General features: G+C 42.2%; 1 protein-coding gene across 1 annotated transcript; it reads left to right on the plus strand.

The window, feature by feature from the left end:
* Positions 1 to 132: 132 nt before the first annotated feature.
* On the plus strand, positions 133 to 13,551 carry UBE2L3 (ubiquitin conjugating enzyme E2 L3; the record flags this gene model as incomplete). The annotated part of the gene is made up of 4 exons (XM_079543731.1): positions 133 to 192; positions 7,196 to 7,291; positions 10,963 to 11,149; positions 13,397 to 13,551. Exons 1-4 carry the CDS (start codon positions 166 to 168, stop codon positions 13,549 to 13,551), a joined length of 465 nt encoding a protein of 154 aa, XP_079399857.1. The 5' UTR covers positions 133 to 165.
* Positions 13,552 to 14,869: the final 1,318 nt, after the last annotated feature.

Below are 14,869 nucleotides of genomic sequence, written 5' to 3' on the forward strand. Positions count from 1 at the left end.
GGTGCGCTCCGGGAACGCACGGCCCGGCTCGCGCCCGGACAATGGGCGAAGCCCCGCGCTCGACCCGCCCGCCGTCCCGCCCGCCGTCCCGCCCGCCGCAGGAAGCGCGGCGCCGAGCGCCCTGCCCGCCGCCATGCATTGTGGGGCGGCGGTAGCAGAGCCAAGATGGCGGCCAGCAGGAGGCTGATGAAGGTAACAGCGGCGCCGCGTCGGGAAGGGCCGCGGGACGGGCGGCCCCCGCCTCTCCCTCGCCCTCGGCGCTCCTATGAGACCGGGCTCCTCGCCTCTCCCTGTCGCGGGCCGCTTGAGGGGCCCCTTCCCGTCCCCGGCCCGGGGCGGCCGGGCGGGAGCGGTCGGCGCTTGGGCCTCGGCCGTGAGGGGCCGCGCCGCCGCCTCGGCCCCGCGCCGCGCCCGGGCATCTCGCCTTGGCCGCCGCTCGCTGCCAGGGGCGGCCCGGGAGGGATTCGGAGAGTGCCGGGAGGCCGTGCGGAGCGGGCCGGCCCCCTCCCTCGGGGGGCTCCCGCGGTGACTAAGCAAAGAGGAAGGGCCGAGGGGGAAGGAAACGGCGCGGCTGGGACGCCCCGCGCCCGGCCCATCCCCGGGGCGGTGTGACGGCCGGGCCCTCCTGGCGGGCCGCGCTCGGCCGGGCAGGGAGCGCGGGGGCGTCCCGTGCCCTCTCCGCCCCTCGGCCGGGGGGTTCCGCTGGCCCCGCTGTGGGGGGAGGGGGGGGGTCTCGGCGCCGCAGTTTGGTGGGGGGACCGCCGCGCCCGCGTGAGTCAGAGGCTTATCGAGGTGAAGCGTGGACCCGGGTTCAGAAGTTGCCTCGCTCGCTCCGGGCGTGGTGATGGATTTGTCTTCACTGCGATATGCTGACGAGGAGGGAGATTCTTATGTGCGGACAGCCTTGAGCGTGAGTTTCCACGAAGAGAGCGTATTTACTGTAAAATACCGTTTGTGGTGAAAATTGGTACATAACAATGCTGCTAAACTTCTCCTTCAGTAGCAGATTTAGAGGTGCCCTTAAGGCTGCGAGCCCTGGAGGGTTAGGGTTCTGCTGGGGGCTGTAGGTTGTTCGAGGTTACGTTTCCATGGCTGATCACATCCGTGTGCACATGAGCAGTCGCTTTTGAGGAAACCCATAGCTCAGCATTGCTTTCATAAGACTCATTTTGTCACCTTAATTGTGCCATGTAGGCATCAAAAATTAAGTAGTAAATATAATATGTGCGGAGTCATTCAGATATGTATTAGATCAGCAGGCGTAAGGCCTTGGTTCTCCTGAAGGCTTCTGAGGAGGTGGTGCTTGGTTTTTATTTCGTTTCTGATAGCTATTATTTTTTGGTCATAGTTTGAGAGCCATCAGCATATCTGCAGCTTTGTATTTGAATTAGGTTCTTTGTTTCAGATAGGATAGGTGTAGCTTCTTGCAAGGCAGCTTTAATGCCTGCTCTGTTGTTCAAAAGCACATCAGTATTTTTTTCTTAGAGGAGAAATATCTAACTCAATGTCAAAGTATTTAGTACAGAACGTGAAAATATGAGAGGCAAGAAAGTTTGTCCTTAAATTTACAGAGCCCTTGTGCTTCTCAGCCCCTCACGCAGTCCCGGGTGCTCCTAAAGCATCACGTAGTGCCTTGGTCTTTCACTGAAATGCCATCGAAATGGTTTTGACGATGTGACCTTTTCTAGAGAAACAGTGGCAGTTTCTTTTCAGAGGGAGCGGTGTAGGAAGGAAGGAGACATTGATAACTTCCCTCTTATGTTTTTACTTTCATTTTTATTGCCTTCTGTTTATGGACCGTGTGTGTCATGTGCTTTTTTTTATGCCACTCCAACAGCTGCGAGATGCTTTATCGCATAACTTGTACAGGCTGTTCAACAAGCAGCTTCATTTGTTCCTTTTGTGGCATCAGATCAGCCTGTTGTGCTCTAAGTTTGCTATTCATCTGGATAGGAACGGACTGGAGCTCTTATAACTCACATATACCAGCCTGATACTGTTGTTCAGGTTATAAAGTGGAAATTTGCTGATCTCAAGTCTTTCATTTTCAGAATTTTGCACTATGAAAGAGCCTGTGGGATTCCAAACTCAGGACCATAGGATGATTGGTGATTCCATGTGTCACTGAATATCCAAAAAGAAAAAAAAAAAAAAAAAAAAAAAAAAAACCAATACTAATAATAAGGTACAATAAGCATTAATCGGGTTGGTCTCTTCCAACTCAATTAGTTCTCTTTTTCTGGGGGGGCTAAACATCAACTTTGTCTTTCGTAGCGGAGAATGAATCTTTTATAGGTCGCATAAAATAAAGGCATTTCCATTTCCGTGAGATCTTGCCAACATTTTGAAGTGCTGTAATCTTTCCTGAATACGTGTCACACATCAGTCACTCATGAGTCACGATGCCACAGAGACTGGTGAAGTTGATTCATAATAACATGCAGCCTGCCCACAGGCAGACAGGAGTGTTATTGTAGTTGCCACCTTTCAGGTGGAAGTGGGTTTCCTCTTCAGATTATGGACTCTTCAATTTGCAAACCTCCTTGTGAAAGAAGCACTGAAATTTTGCTGTCTTACAGTTAGTTTTAACATTTAAGTCAGGTTATAATGTGCATAAGATTGCCTTGTTACTGCACACTGTGTGCAAATGGCCTGTCTTAGGCCAAGGCCCTAATTTATGTCCTCTCTTAGCAGGGCTTTATGTGATGGTCTGGTCTAACTGTTTTCTGTTTGTTCAAGTCTTTCTGCGAGCGCACCCAGGTTAGTAAAAATGTGAAACATTCTTAGCTAATGAATTGTGCTCCAGCAGCATTTGAGGTGGAGTTTTGATCTCTGAGCCACCATTGCACCTCTTCAAAGAGCCGCAGCTGACAGATCGCCACTGTTTGTGGAATATGAGAGGTGGGAATAAGGCAGCCTGCACCAAGGGTATGTCGTTATGGGTTTTCCCTTGTAGGATGGGACTGAGAACCTGGCAAACGCAGCATAGTTCAACTTAAGAAAGCAGCTCGTTCTTTGCTTTTGGGGGGCTGCTTTGCTTCATGACTGTTTCTTGTGAGGAGCACCTTTTCCCCAAACACACGTGATGGGCAGTACATCTGCAGGAGACGTGAGAGATTTCACTGAAGGGCTTGCAATTTCCACTCACTAACATGAAACGGGCTCTTTTCTGGAGTCGAGTGATCTGAAGGGAAGCAGTGCATAGCTGCAAAGGGGGAGGCTCTCATTGCTGAGCAGTCGCCGCTTGGCGTCAGCAGTGTGTGGTACTCGGGCACAGGCAGCACTCATCGCAGTGGTACTGAGCTGCCCTGGGTCTGCAGCTCCTTCTTCCAGTGCTCATCTGCAGTATGATCGAGCTGATGTCTGTGCTTTTGCTTCCTGGCTTTTAGGTGTTACGAGGATTTATAGCGGTAAGAATTGAAAATAGATTTAAAGAGTAGGTAGAGACTTAAAGAATCGCTGTTTTCCATCTGCCTCCATGATCACATAGTCAGACGTGTGCCACCGTTGAACTCAGTGATGAAACCCAGGGCTGCCCTGCTGCAGGTGGCCTGCAGAGTGCTGCAATCTCCTGAACAGCAAGACTGTCCCCAGGAAAGGTGCTACAAACAACTCTGTGTGTGTCCAAGCTTCTCCTTAATGAGGGATGGAAGGCCTCGTGCCATACGTGGTTGTTTGCATGTGAGTGAGAGCTGATTCCTTCTTCAAAAATGAAAATTGAGAGAAAGGTTTATAATCAAAACTTTAAGAGAACACTTATGAGTGAAAACCAGATGTAAACATTTTGCCAAAAAGTAAAATTACTCGATAAAAGCATGTGAGCATATGGAACTGCAGTATCGCAGCCTCTTGGTTTCAGAAACTCTGTAACAGCTCTTAAATGAGCTGGAATCTGGTTTGTTTTCTTTTTTGGTTTTGTTTGTTTTGTTTCTTTGTTTTTAACATTTCTCAGCAGTACACAAGATTCAAAAGTCAAGTTGGAGCTCCTTATCGGTGTCTTGGAGCCTATTTAGCTTTGTCACACATCTTTTAGGTAATGCACAAACAGATAAACAAATTGTAAATGTTAGGTAAGCAAAGTGTGCAGTCATTTCGGTAGACCTTTGTTTTCATTTATGAATTTAATAGCATCTGCAGCTTAATGCAGAGCTTAATGCAGTCGATAAACTTAACCGTTTCAGTCTCCACTGAATCTTCCTATCCATTTTGTTTCTATTTAGCCAAGCCCCCAAACTTCAAAGATGTGTAAGCAAAACAGTTCCAGGGCTGTGCTGGATGCCTAGTGGTTGGTGGTTTGGTGGCTTGGTTGTTTGTGTTTTGGGGGTTTTTTTGGTTTTTTTGGTTTTTTTGGTTTTTTTGGTTTTTTTGGTTTTTTTGGTTTTTTTGGTTTTTTTGGTTTTTTTGGTTTTTTTGGTTTTTTTGGTTTTTTTGGTTTTTTTGGTTTTTTTTGTTTTTTTTGTTTTTTTTTTTTTAGCCTTCAGTGAATTTTGAGGAGTAGGAGTTCTAAAAATTGTTGTAATCTATGGCTCTAGGTGTAATCTGGCATTCCAGCTTTCTTCTAAAAGGCGAGTACATTTTACTCAATGATCTTTAGGGTCTCTTCCAACCCAAGGCATTCTATGATTTTAAGGTGATGTCACTTCATTTTCTATTTCAATCATTTAAATTCACAATGAATACAATCATTTGTGCTGTTCAAAGCAAAAAACTGAAACTTTATGTATTGGTTATGTACGAGAAAGGTAGCGTGTGCATCCAGGCCTGCTGCCAGCGCTCTTCCCCAAGGCTGAGGTTACCCCGGAACAACTTTCTCCTTCCCACGTGCTGGGCAGAGCGTGTTGTCTGTAATAAGTGGGAGCGAAGCGGCCAGGTTGTGGGAAGTTAAAGATGACTTAAACTTCTGCAGCATTCGAACCTTTGGTTAGGCTGCTTCTGTGTGCCTTTAATGATGTTGCTTGACAAAGGGGTGGAGGACAGAAGAGGAATTACTCTATTCACTGCCTGCCTGGACTATTAGGATTTATTTTAAAATAAATATCCAGACTGTATTCTTATACCCCATAAAGTAATTTTTGACCCTCTGAAGCATTAACTTCTAATCTAATGCTGTTTGGTGACATTTGGTAGTTCATTCACTTCTTCTAACTGTGCCTATATCCTTGAGTTGTCTGCTTCTGTAGTTCTGAGACCATTCAGGCCTTTATTGCGAGTTCCCCCCCCTTTTTAATCCTGAGTTCTTAATCTCTTGTCACTTCTGATGAATTAAACATAAAAACACTAAAAATATGAATTAGAAATAAGAGTAATGCATTGCAAATATGCTTCTAGGGTAAGAAAAGCCCCTGCTAGGGTAAATTGGCACCTGTCTTAAGCAAGTTTTTCAGGTGGGTCATGTCTCCAGGTGAGGAAAAGGACTGCCTGCTTTATCCTCTGCTCCCTTCTTGGTTATTGTTACTCCTGCAGGACCCAAGGCAGCAGGGCAGGAGGCACAGAGTCTGGGCGTGACACACTGCAGTCACTTGCTGCTTCTCTATGAGAGTGAATTCCACAATCGTTCCACGTGTCATTTTGAAAGATGAACAGGGTTTCTGCTGGCTCTTTCCTGTGTTGTCTTCCAGGCTGTTTAATTCCCTCTCCCATGTGATGGACTTGACCAAAAAAAAAAAAAAAAATAGGGAACAACTTGTTCATTTGCTTGGATTTTTTCCTTTTGTGTAACTCTTATTACAATTTTATAATGATCTGTGCCCTGCTTGATTGCATTTCTTAAGTAATCATTCATTTTTTAACCTGAATCTACTTATGAAATACAGATATTAAATTTTCCATTAATGCAAAGCCATTCTATCTTTTTATGAGTTTAATAATAGTAATTTTCCAGTCAGTATACTTAAAACACTGAACTTGGGTTTCTTTTCTTTTCCTGTTTTAGAGGCAAGGTATCTGTGTTGTATGTTTATTCATGCTTAACTACATAGTGGTAAACTTAGCCTGGTTTGTTCCTGGTGACCGGTGCGCTGCATCTGGTGTGGAATGGGATTTATCCCTTGTGGGACAGTTTGCTTTTGGACGTGGCAGTTCTGTGTGCAGAGAGCTCCCTTAGAACAGCTGCAGGAGGGGCATGAACTGCCCTGGTGCTTTCCAAGCAGGTGCCCTGTGCCTTCAGCACTCAGCACCTCTAATGCTCTGTGCGTTGTGGTTCCTGTGCTGGCAGTTGGTGTTTAATCGTAATATCCTGCCGGGGTTTGCAAATGTGGTTGTCTACAGTGGAGGTCTGTGTGCTGGCAGCATGCACCTCAGCAGTGCTTTTTCCCAGTGTGTGTGGGCTACTGTCATGTGCTTCACACTTGGAACCACAGGGAAAGTTTTACATTTCGTGTCAGGAGGCTTAATTTGAGTTCAGTTATGCTGTCTGTGCAGATAAAACTCTTGAAGGACTGTCATTATTGTGGGAATAGGTGGAGCCTTGGGGTTTTGCTTTTTTGGTCTTATGGCTTTCTGATGAAATAAATACTCAGGGAAACAGCTGCTGCAGTAGGGCTTATAGTCATTTTAATATGAAAATAGCTTACGTACTTGTTAGAGACGTAGGCATCACCGAAGCCGAGAAAAGATTTTACTGGTGGTTGATGGGTACAGAAAGATACCTTGTTTGTATTCCTTCTTGTTACAGATAGAGAAAGTGGCATCTTAATAAATGCTGCAAGCTCTGATGAATGAAACGAAGGTAGAGCTGTAACAGCTCAAGTTATTGATCTAGGTCAGATGAGTATTGCTGAGATATCCACTAGCGTTTACATCGCTTACGTTGATCTTGCAGGAACTTATTGGTTTCCAGCTGAGAAAATTGGTCTGTTCAGTGACTTTGTAAGTTTTTAAAACTATTATGAACTAATTCTTCCAAGTCACTGGTTTTCATTTAGGTGAGTGCCATTTTATAAATACAATGATCTTGTTAACAAAGTATTATTGCGTGTTTGTGACATCACAACATAACCCTTTATGAACAACTTGTCTCAGAATTTTACTTCTCACAGGGACAGCGCTTTGTTTTCTGTGGGTTGCTGCCACTGAAGCCTCAGGCTCCTTTAGTCTTAGAGGAGCTCACGCTGACCTCCAGGCGTTTTGCTGAAACAGAGCTGAGCATTGTGCCTCACGTCATATTAACTGCTGACTTCCTCTGCTTCTTTTCCAGGAGCTTGAAGAAATCCGCAAATGTGGAATGAAAAACTTCCGTAATATCCAGGTTGATGAAGCTAATTTATTGACCTGGCAAGGGCTTATTGTTCCTGTGAGTATGAAATGCTCTTTATTTTAATGAGCTTTAAAACATGATCATTTTTTTTACCATAAATCCCCAGTTTTGCATTGCTGTTAGTGACCATTAGATGGTTTTTGTACACTGGCAAGATTTCTTCATTGTAGGGAAGCTGGCTTTCAGAGTAGTTGTTTTCTGGGCAGTGAAGGGTGCCAATGGATTTAATTCTTGGCCCTCTTTAGACTTCTCATAGTCTCAAGACAAACACTGTAATCTGTCTTTTCACTTCGTGTGAATGTCTTGTGTGGTTTTATTAGTGTCTGATAATATTGGTAGTAGTAAGTAGTAGTAATGTTAGTAGTGATGTTTGTTGTAAGTAGTGTGAAGAAAAATCTATACGTAATTGATAGGGGCTCTGGACAACTGATGAATAGTTGGCTGAATGCTGGGTACCTGTGGGTCTGATCCAGCCAGTGGCTGCCCTGGAAAGGCTGCAGAGCCGGCGATGGCGCTGGGTTGCTTGGGAAAGGTCCTGGAAAGGGGAAGCAGGTGAGCTGTGTAGTTCGTTATCTCAAGCTGAAAGTACAAGATTTACATCATCATAGGAGAATGCCTGAGTTATGAAATACTTTATTTAGTCCTCAATAGATTTGTGTGTTGTTTTCTTGTGGTTTTTGTTAGTTTGGGGTGCTTGTTTGTAAATTACTGTATTCATTTCTAGGGAAAAAATTAAGTGTTGGAAAAAGTCTGCAGGGAAAAGGTTTGGATTTTTACAAGTGAGCTCTTTAAAAGAAAGTCCTTAGGCATTAATTGCTTCCAAAAACACTAATGCTGCTGTTTAAAAGCAGGAGTAGAATTCTTCTATTAGTAGTATTAGAATAATAATAGAAGTAGACAGCAACTGTATTAGTCAAATAAAGAGGGACTTGTTAGGGAGGGGATAGCAGGAATCTTAGTATGTTAAATTCCTTGGTTGCATGGATTTTCACCTTCCTTTATTTTGCACTGCTGCGGCTCACATTCATTTATTACATCAGCTACTTTTAAGTATGGCTCTTTGCTGCTGTTTTTCCTTGGTGCTACCTAAAAGGTCTCCTGACCAATGTAAACTATTTCAGAAGAAACTGAAGTGTTATTTTGGCACTGCCTTCACTTTCACAGCTGAAGGCCGTTCACAAACTTGGGTTGTGTCATCTCTGCTAAGATCTTTGTGAGGCCTTTGATCTTGAGGTGCTGTAGAACAGATTTAATTTACTCTCATTCTATGAGCAATTCCCTCGAGTGGTTGAGTTTACTCTTCCTAATACAGTAAGCAGGATTTGGTGCTAAAATTCTACATAACTGAGAAACAGTGCTTTGCAAGCCACTCCAATTGGCGTGGTTCATGTGTGCCAGGTTAGCATTTTGGCAATGCTTCGAAGTGGTGTTTGGGTGGTAAACATGGCTAATAAAGCAAAGCACCAGAATGTTTGCTGCTGCTAAAGTTAGAAGTATGTAGGGTATAACATCTATTTATTGCAAGCGAAATGTTACACCAGTAAGGATTCAAGGCCAAGAGGGAATTTTGTTATGAAATCTATGCTTACTAGAGCAATTAATATTTGTGTCATAGCTGTTTTGAAGAGTAGTATAGGTTACGTTTTGAGGAAATGCTATAAAAGATGCTTATGCTGAAGCATAATTTGTTGTTTTGTTTTTTTTTTTAGCTGGGATAGAAGGCTTCAAAATATCAAATATAAACTGGATACAAGTGAGGTGTGCTGGTTTTGGTTGTAGTGGTGGTTTCTAGGTTTTTTCCCAAGTTTTTTCTTTTGAAGTTTTACGTGCTGTTCCCAGTTTTGTTCTTGCTGAGGGTTTGAGATACAAGTACTGTCATTAGTAGAGTAATCAGTTACTGATTATTAAACTCTGTAACTAGGCAGTATTTTGGTTTGCTTTTTAATTCAAGTATTAAAGATATGAAGGTTAGTATTTTGACAGTGTTTGTGCAGTAGTGCTATAAGAACCTGTATACATCGCGTTTTGTTTTTAGTGTTAGTTCAATTGAGAAGCCTGTTGAAGGTGATTTCTCAAGTTTTCCTGTTCTAAATTGCACAATAGGGTATAGCTGAAGTTCTGTACGTTGAAAAAGCACTGTTTGATTTTTTTTGAATGCCAGTATGAGGCTCCTGGCTGTAGTAAAAGGTGCTGCTGGGTTACACTGAATTTTATTTCACTTTGTCCATAGCAAACGCTTCTGATAAACTTGTGCAGAGTAAAAATACATCAGGTGAATGCAAGTCAAGTGTTAGATATCTGTATTTCAGCATTTATAATTTGGACTGTCTACCTTGTCAGTAGAAGAATAAATGTAACAAATTACTGGAAATGAATTTCTTGAATATTCTGTGTTCTGTCTCTTGAAAAGATGAGCAACTGCTTTACATACATGTTTAGTTAAAATTTATTGGCGAGTTATGGTGAAAAACTGTTCTGACTGAGAGTCAAGCAGGAAATGAGCATTCTTAAGCCAGTTCTGATCCTGTAGCATTTTCCTGAACGTCCTCCCATGTTCTAGCTGGTGATGGAGGCAAGAACAAAGCAGACTGTGAGAAGAGGGCATTAATGTAAATTGCCACTACAGCCAGAAAGTTATTTGTTAAACTTGAAAAGCTTTTAGGGTTGCTCAGGTAAAAAGTGGTCTTCAGCTACTCGAGTTACTTCTTCCCTTGACTCAAAAAATCATGTGTCACTTCTTAGAAGCCGCAACCAAAACAAAATTGAATGTTATGTGTTGAATAGCATCTTAATAGAGTGCTCGCCAACCCCAAGTATGCATAAAAGCTTTTCAGCCTCTGGAGTGGAACTGAATTAAGGAAATGGCCCGATAGGTAATGCAGAATAATTATACTTAACGCAAACTGGGAACACAAATTCTTCAAGTATTTGGGAAGGCTTGGTGTCCTGGTTATTATTGCCTATAGAATGTCATTTTCATCATCTTTAAACATAGCAGGAGCTTTTTTCCTGCCTTTCTTCAGCAGTTAGCATTTGAAATAGTAGCAGTGTTTGAAAATCTTTGCCTACTTCACAGTTCTCTCATTGTACTCCATCAAAACTGATCTGATAGCAGTGGGTGCTAAAACTGCATACAAATTCAGAATGTTCTCATCAGCAGATGCAGTGGATATCTATCTTTAGTACGAATTAATGCTCAGCAGGTTTTTATGCAGTCAGCACAAAAGGGTTCTCAGAATGCTTATGGGAATGTGACAAATCAAACTGCTTTGCTGTTTGAACCACCATGTTGTGTGAAATACAAAACAGGCAGGTTTAGGGAAACCAATATCCTCGTGAGGTTTCCTGTTTGTGTATCAGAAAGGGTTTACAGTGTATTTCAAAATACTTATAAATGTGGGAATAAAAATACTTGTTAGATCTCTGAGCATGGAGTAAATGGGATTGGTTGCTTTCCTACTAGCAGGAATATCAGCCAGCTTCAGAACAGTGGTAGTCTGCCTTTCTCATGCTGAAACACAAAGGTGATGGAGGTTGTATTGCCTCATTGCTACCGCATTAGTTTTGATGTTCATAAATGTAGGAATGTGTTTGGAAAAAGTGCCTTGAAAAGAGGTCATTTAGTAGACGAAGTCTGAACGTGCTTTTACTTAAAGCTCACGTGTTACAGAATGCTGGATTGTTTATGTTCTGTCATCTCGTTGCAGGACAATCCTCCATATGATAAAGGAGCCTTCAGAATCGAAATCAACTTTCCAGCAGAATATCCATTCAAACCTCCTAAGATTACATTTAAAACAAAGATCTATCACCCTAACATCGATGAAAAGGGGCAGGTTTGTCTGCCAGTAATTAGTGCTGAAAACTGGAAGCCAGCAACCAAAACTGACCAAGGTAGGACTCCTTGTGGAGGAAAAAAGGGTATTAAGAGACTTTGCATTGTGTGTTTGAAGCAAACAGTATTTTCGCTTGTCAACCTGCTTTTCTGCTTTATCCATTTTCCTAAGGTTTGCCTCATGAATACATATTGTGAGTAAAGCATGCAGCTCTTCTGGAATGTCATTTTGTTATTAGAACATAAAGTAATGACACTGACTTGTGGCATTTCCACCTTCAGGAAACCAACTCTTAATGGCTGAAGAGTTCATTAAGGTTGTGTCCTTGGTGTATTTAAATCCAAAATGGAAAAGAAAAAAAAAAATGGTGTTACTATATGTTTCTTTTTAAACAGTAACTACATACACGTTTGGCTTGTTTGCTTAAAGAAAAAACAAAATCATGACACAGATTAACTCTTAGCTATTAAAAGATCACTGCTGTGAGGCTTACTGTGTGGAGTGTGTTTGGATAAAAATTATTGTAAGGAAGTCTCACTAGGTTCTCTGCCAGACTTGAGAGTGTGATAAGTCTTGCCTCTCGTTGCTCCATTAGTTAGGAGCAATGTGAAATTTTTCGTGAAATTTTCACATTTTCTGGCAGGTAATGATAAACTTGATGTTAAATATTTATTACTGTACATAAAGAGGCTTTACTGAGTGAAAAGGCATTGTTACATGCTGTATTAGTTTGTTACAGTTTAAAGGTCCATGGTAGGAAATGTTCCTACTTGGCCCCCATCCCTTTCAGGTAAAGGTAGAAAAGTGAGAAGGCTGTGCTCTGAAACAAGCTCCCGTGATACTTAGCATCTTCCAGGGTGATAAGTGTTGTAAGCATACTGCAAAACTAGGGAGAATCCAGTTAAACTGGGAGGTGGCAGACTGAAAACAAACCCTGACTTCTCACACTCTGTTGTGGCTGCCAGCATTTTGTGTGAGTTCAGGAGGCCGCTGGCTGTAGTATTGGCACAAAGTTAGCAGTTTGGTATTCTTGTTTCGAAAAACTGTAGGGTGCTGCTTTATATTAGTCTGGAGTCCATTACCTCAAGTAGAAAGCTGTTAACACTGCTGTTCAGGGAAATGCATCTTTGGTGTTTTCACTGTCTGTAGGCTTGCTGAGTTGTGTATAAACTTCAGTTGATGGATTTGAGAACTCATGACGATTGTAAGCCAGGTACCACTACTGGTGATAAGAATGTATATAAGGAAAAAGCAGCAGTAAGTTTCATGGTAGCACACAGGACTTGTTATGTAAATGCAGAGTACACTTGTGAGCCTGATTTCTCTTGAAAGTGGTGTGGGAATGCTGATTAAATGGCTATTGTTACAGAAAGATCAGTGCAGTGGGAAGGAGGTACAGGAGCGTAACAGCAAAGGGACCAGCACAGACAGGATGGTATTTCAAAGGAAAAGATGCTCACCCATCTCTGAAGATTTCAGTTCACAGGAAAGCCTCCACAAAGGAGGGATCTCCAAGCAGAGATCCTTCCCCAGCAGCACTCAGCCCTTAAATGCTAAGAGAGGTGCAGCCAGGCTGTGCGCCTTCCTGTCCCACAGCTGAATTGCCTTCACCTGTGCTCCCAGGGCTGGCTGGGTCCTGTCCCCCAGGTGCTCAATCTGTGCTTCAGCCTGTGACTCAGCAGTTGCCGTGCAGCTGTGAACAGTGGTATGAAAAGCACCTTGCAGTTCTTACTGTATTGCCTAGTATATCTATACTAGAAAACATATTTGGTAGTTCAGAATAATGTCAAGAGTTGTTCCCTACTTATAGGGGAAGTAAGTCACAGAAAAATAAAGCTGAAAAAAATGGTTTCCAAAAGTAGATCCAATTACAACTGAATTGCTTAATTTATTGTGAGAGGTATTAGGGAAAAATGTTCTGTGACAGAAATTCTGGGGCCCTCTTCACTTGATGCATTACAGGTGAAGCTGTCTGTGAAACTCCTTGCTCAGCCATAAGGAGGCAGGATGCTCAGTGCTTGGGAAAATACTGTGCTGTGCATTTTGGTCTTTGCTCACAGGCAGTTGGTTCTGTTCACAGATGTGATTTCCTGATGTATTTGCTGTCACTGAACTACGTGTTGGCATATTACTGTAGCTTACTGATGTGGTATCTTACTCTGCTCTTGAAAAGAAACAAGATTTATTAGGATATACTTAAATGCAGTTTAAGTTATTTTCTTATATCTTGTTTTATCTTTTTTTTTTTTTCCCCCTTTAAATTAACAGTCTTAGTCTCTGACAGTGTTCTTACTTCTTTTGACAGTAATCCAGTCCCTCATAGCACTGGTGAATGATCCACAGCCTGAGCATCCCCTGCGGGCTGACCTAGCTGAAGAATACTCTAAGGACCGTAAAAAATTCTGTAAGAATGCTGAAGAGTTTACAAAGAAATATGGTGAAAAGCGACCAGTGGACTAAAATCTGACACAGCTGATGTCAGCAACGTATGATAGAAGATCGGAGCAGTGCATTTGAGACATCCCGTAAAGCAGGACTCTATGGAAAATTGACAAGTGCCACCTTTTGGTGTTAACTTGTGGCTGTTACTAACTTTCTACAGTTTTCTTAATCAAAAGTGGGCTAGGTAACCTGTAAAGGAAGAATTAAAAATTTAAGATGTTCTAGTTCTGCTTTCTTTGTTTAAAAATCACTGCTTCAATATACTTTAAAGTATGCTGTTTTCTTTTTTTTTTTTTGTCAGAATTTATCAAAAATATCTTAGACTTATATTCTGCCCTTGAATTGAAAAGGTTGTGGCTGTCATTTCTTACTTCTCCTTGCAGTTACCACTATCCTGAGTTCATTTAATTCAGCATTGAATTTTTGCTCCTCCTCAAACTGATGTCTTAGAAAAAATATCCCACTTCTGGCAGAAAATGATTGAGTGTTTGGCAGTTTTGTTTACTCTTCTCTTCAAAACATTGCACTGTGCTCTGTGGGACTTGCTGCAAGTTCCCCTTAACTTCAGTTTGTAACATAATTAAAAAAAAAAACCCAACTACAATCAGAAATGTCCAGGTCTTATGTAAATCTGGCTGATGTTACCACAAAATGTTTATTAAATGGGGAAATCCAATTTCTTGTCTGTGTTATTGAATTAGAATATGGCTTATGTCCTGCTTTTGGAAAATGCTGGGGAAAAAAAGTAGTAGTAAAATGTGAATCCAAACTCCTTTCACTTTTATTCTTAATAAAAGTTAGCTAAGTTAGCTTGGATAATGTGCACAGAACAACAGTGCGACCAGTTTAGAAGTTTCAGAAATTGAGGACCAAGAGATACACCGAAATAATAAACTGGTATTGAGTGAAAAAGTTGGTATTTTAGGAATGAATTAATTTCTAATACTGAATGTTAGCACTGCTAGTGAGATTTTCTTTCATCCAAATGCAGATGATATACGTGCTAGGGAATGGCACTCACGCCACTTCCTTCCCAGTTGCTGTACAGTTATTACTGAAAATAGTACGAGAGTAGGATTAAGCAATAAACTGAATACACTTCACTGCTACTGTTCCTACGTTTTAAAAGTACACGTTAGGTTATCTAATGACTACTTCAAGTTATCGTTCTGACTTGGGCAGAGCTGTTTTCCCTTTGCTCCAGGCACACCCACGCATGCTGAAGGTTGCCCTTTCTATTCAGAGTTCGGCACCTTTACTGTGTCTCTATTGCTTTTCTTCTGCCTGCGTGTCCTAAGTCTGAAGTGTGATTGTAGCTCCAATCAAACTGCCATAC

Source organism: Tetrao urogallus (assembly GCF_951394365.1).
Source record: "Tetrao urogallus genome assembly, chromosome: 17".
In the NCBI taxonomy this organism is placed as follows: domain Eukaryota; kingdom Metazoa; phylum Chordata; class Aves; order Galliformes; family Phasianidae; genus Tetrao; species Tetrao urogallus.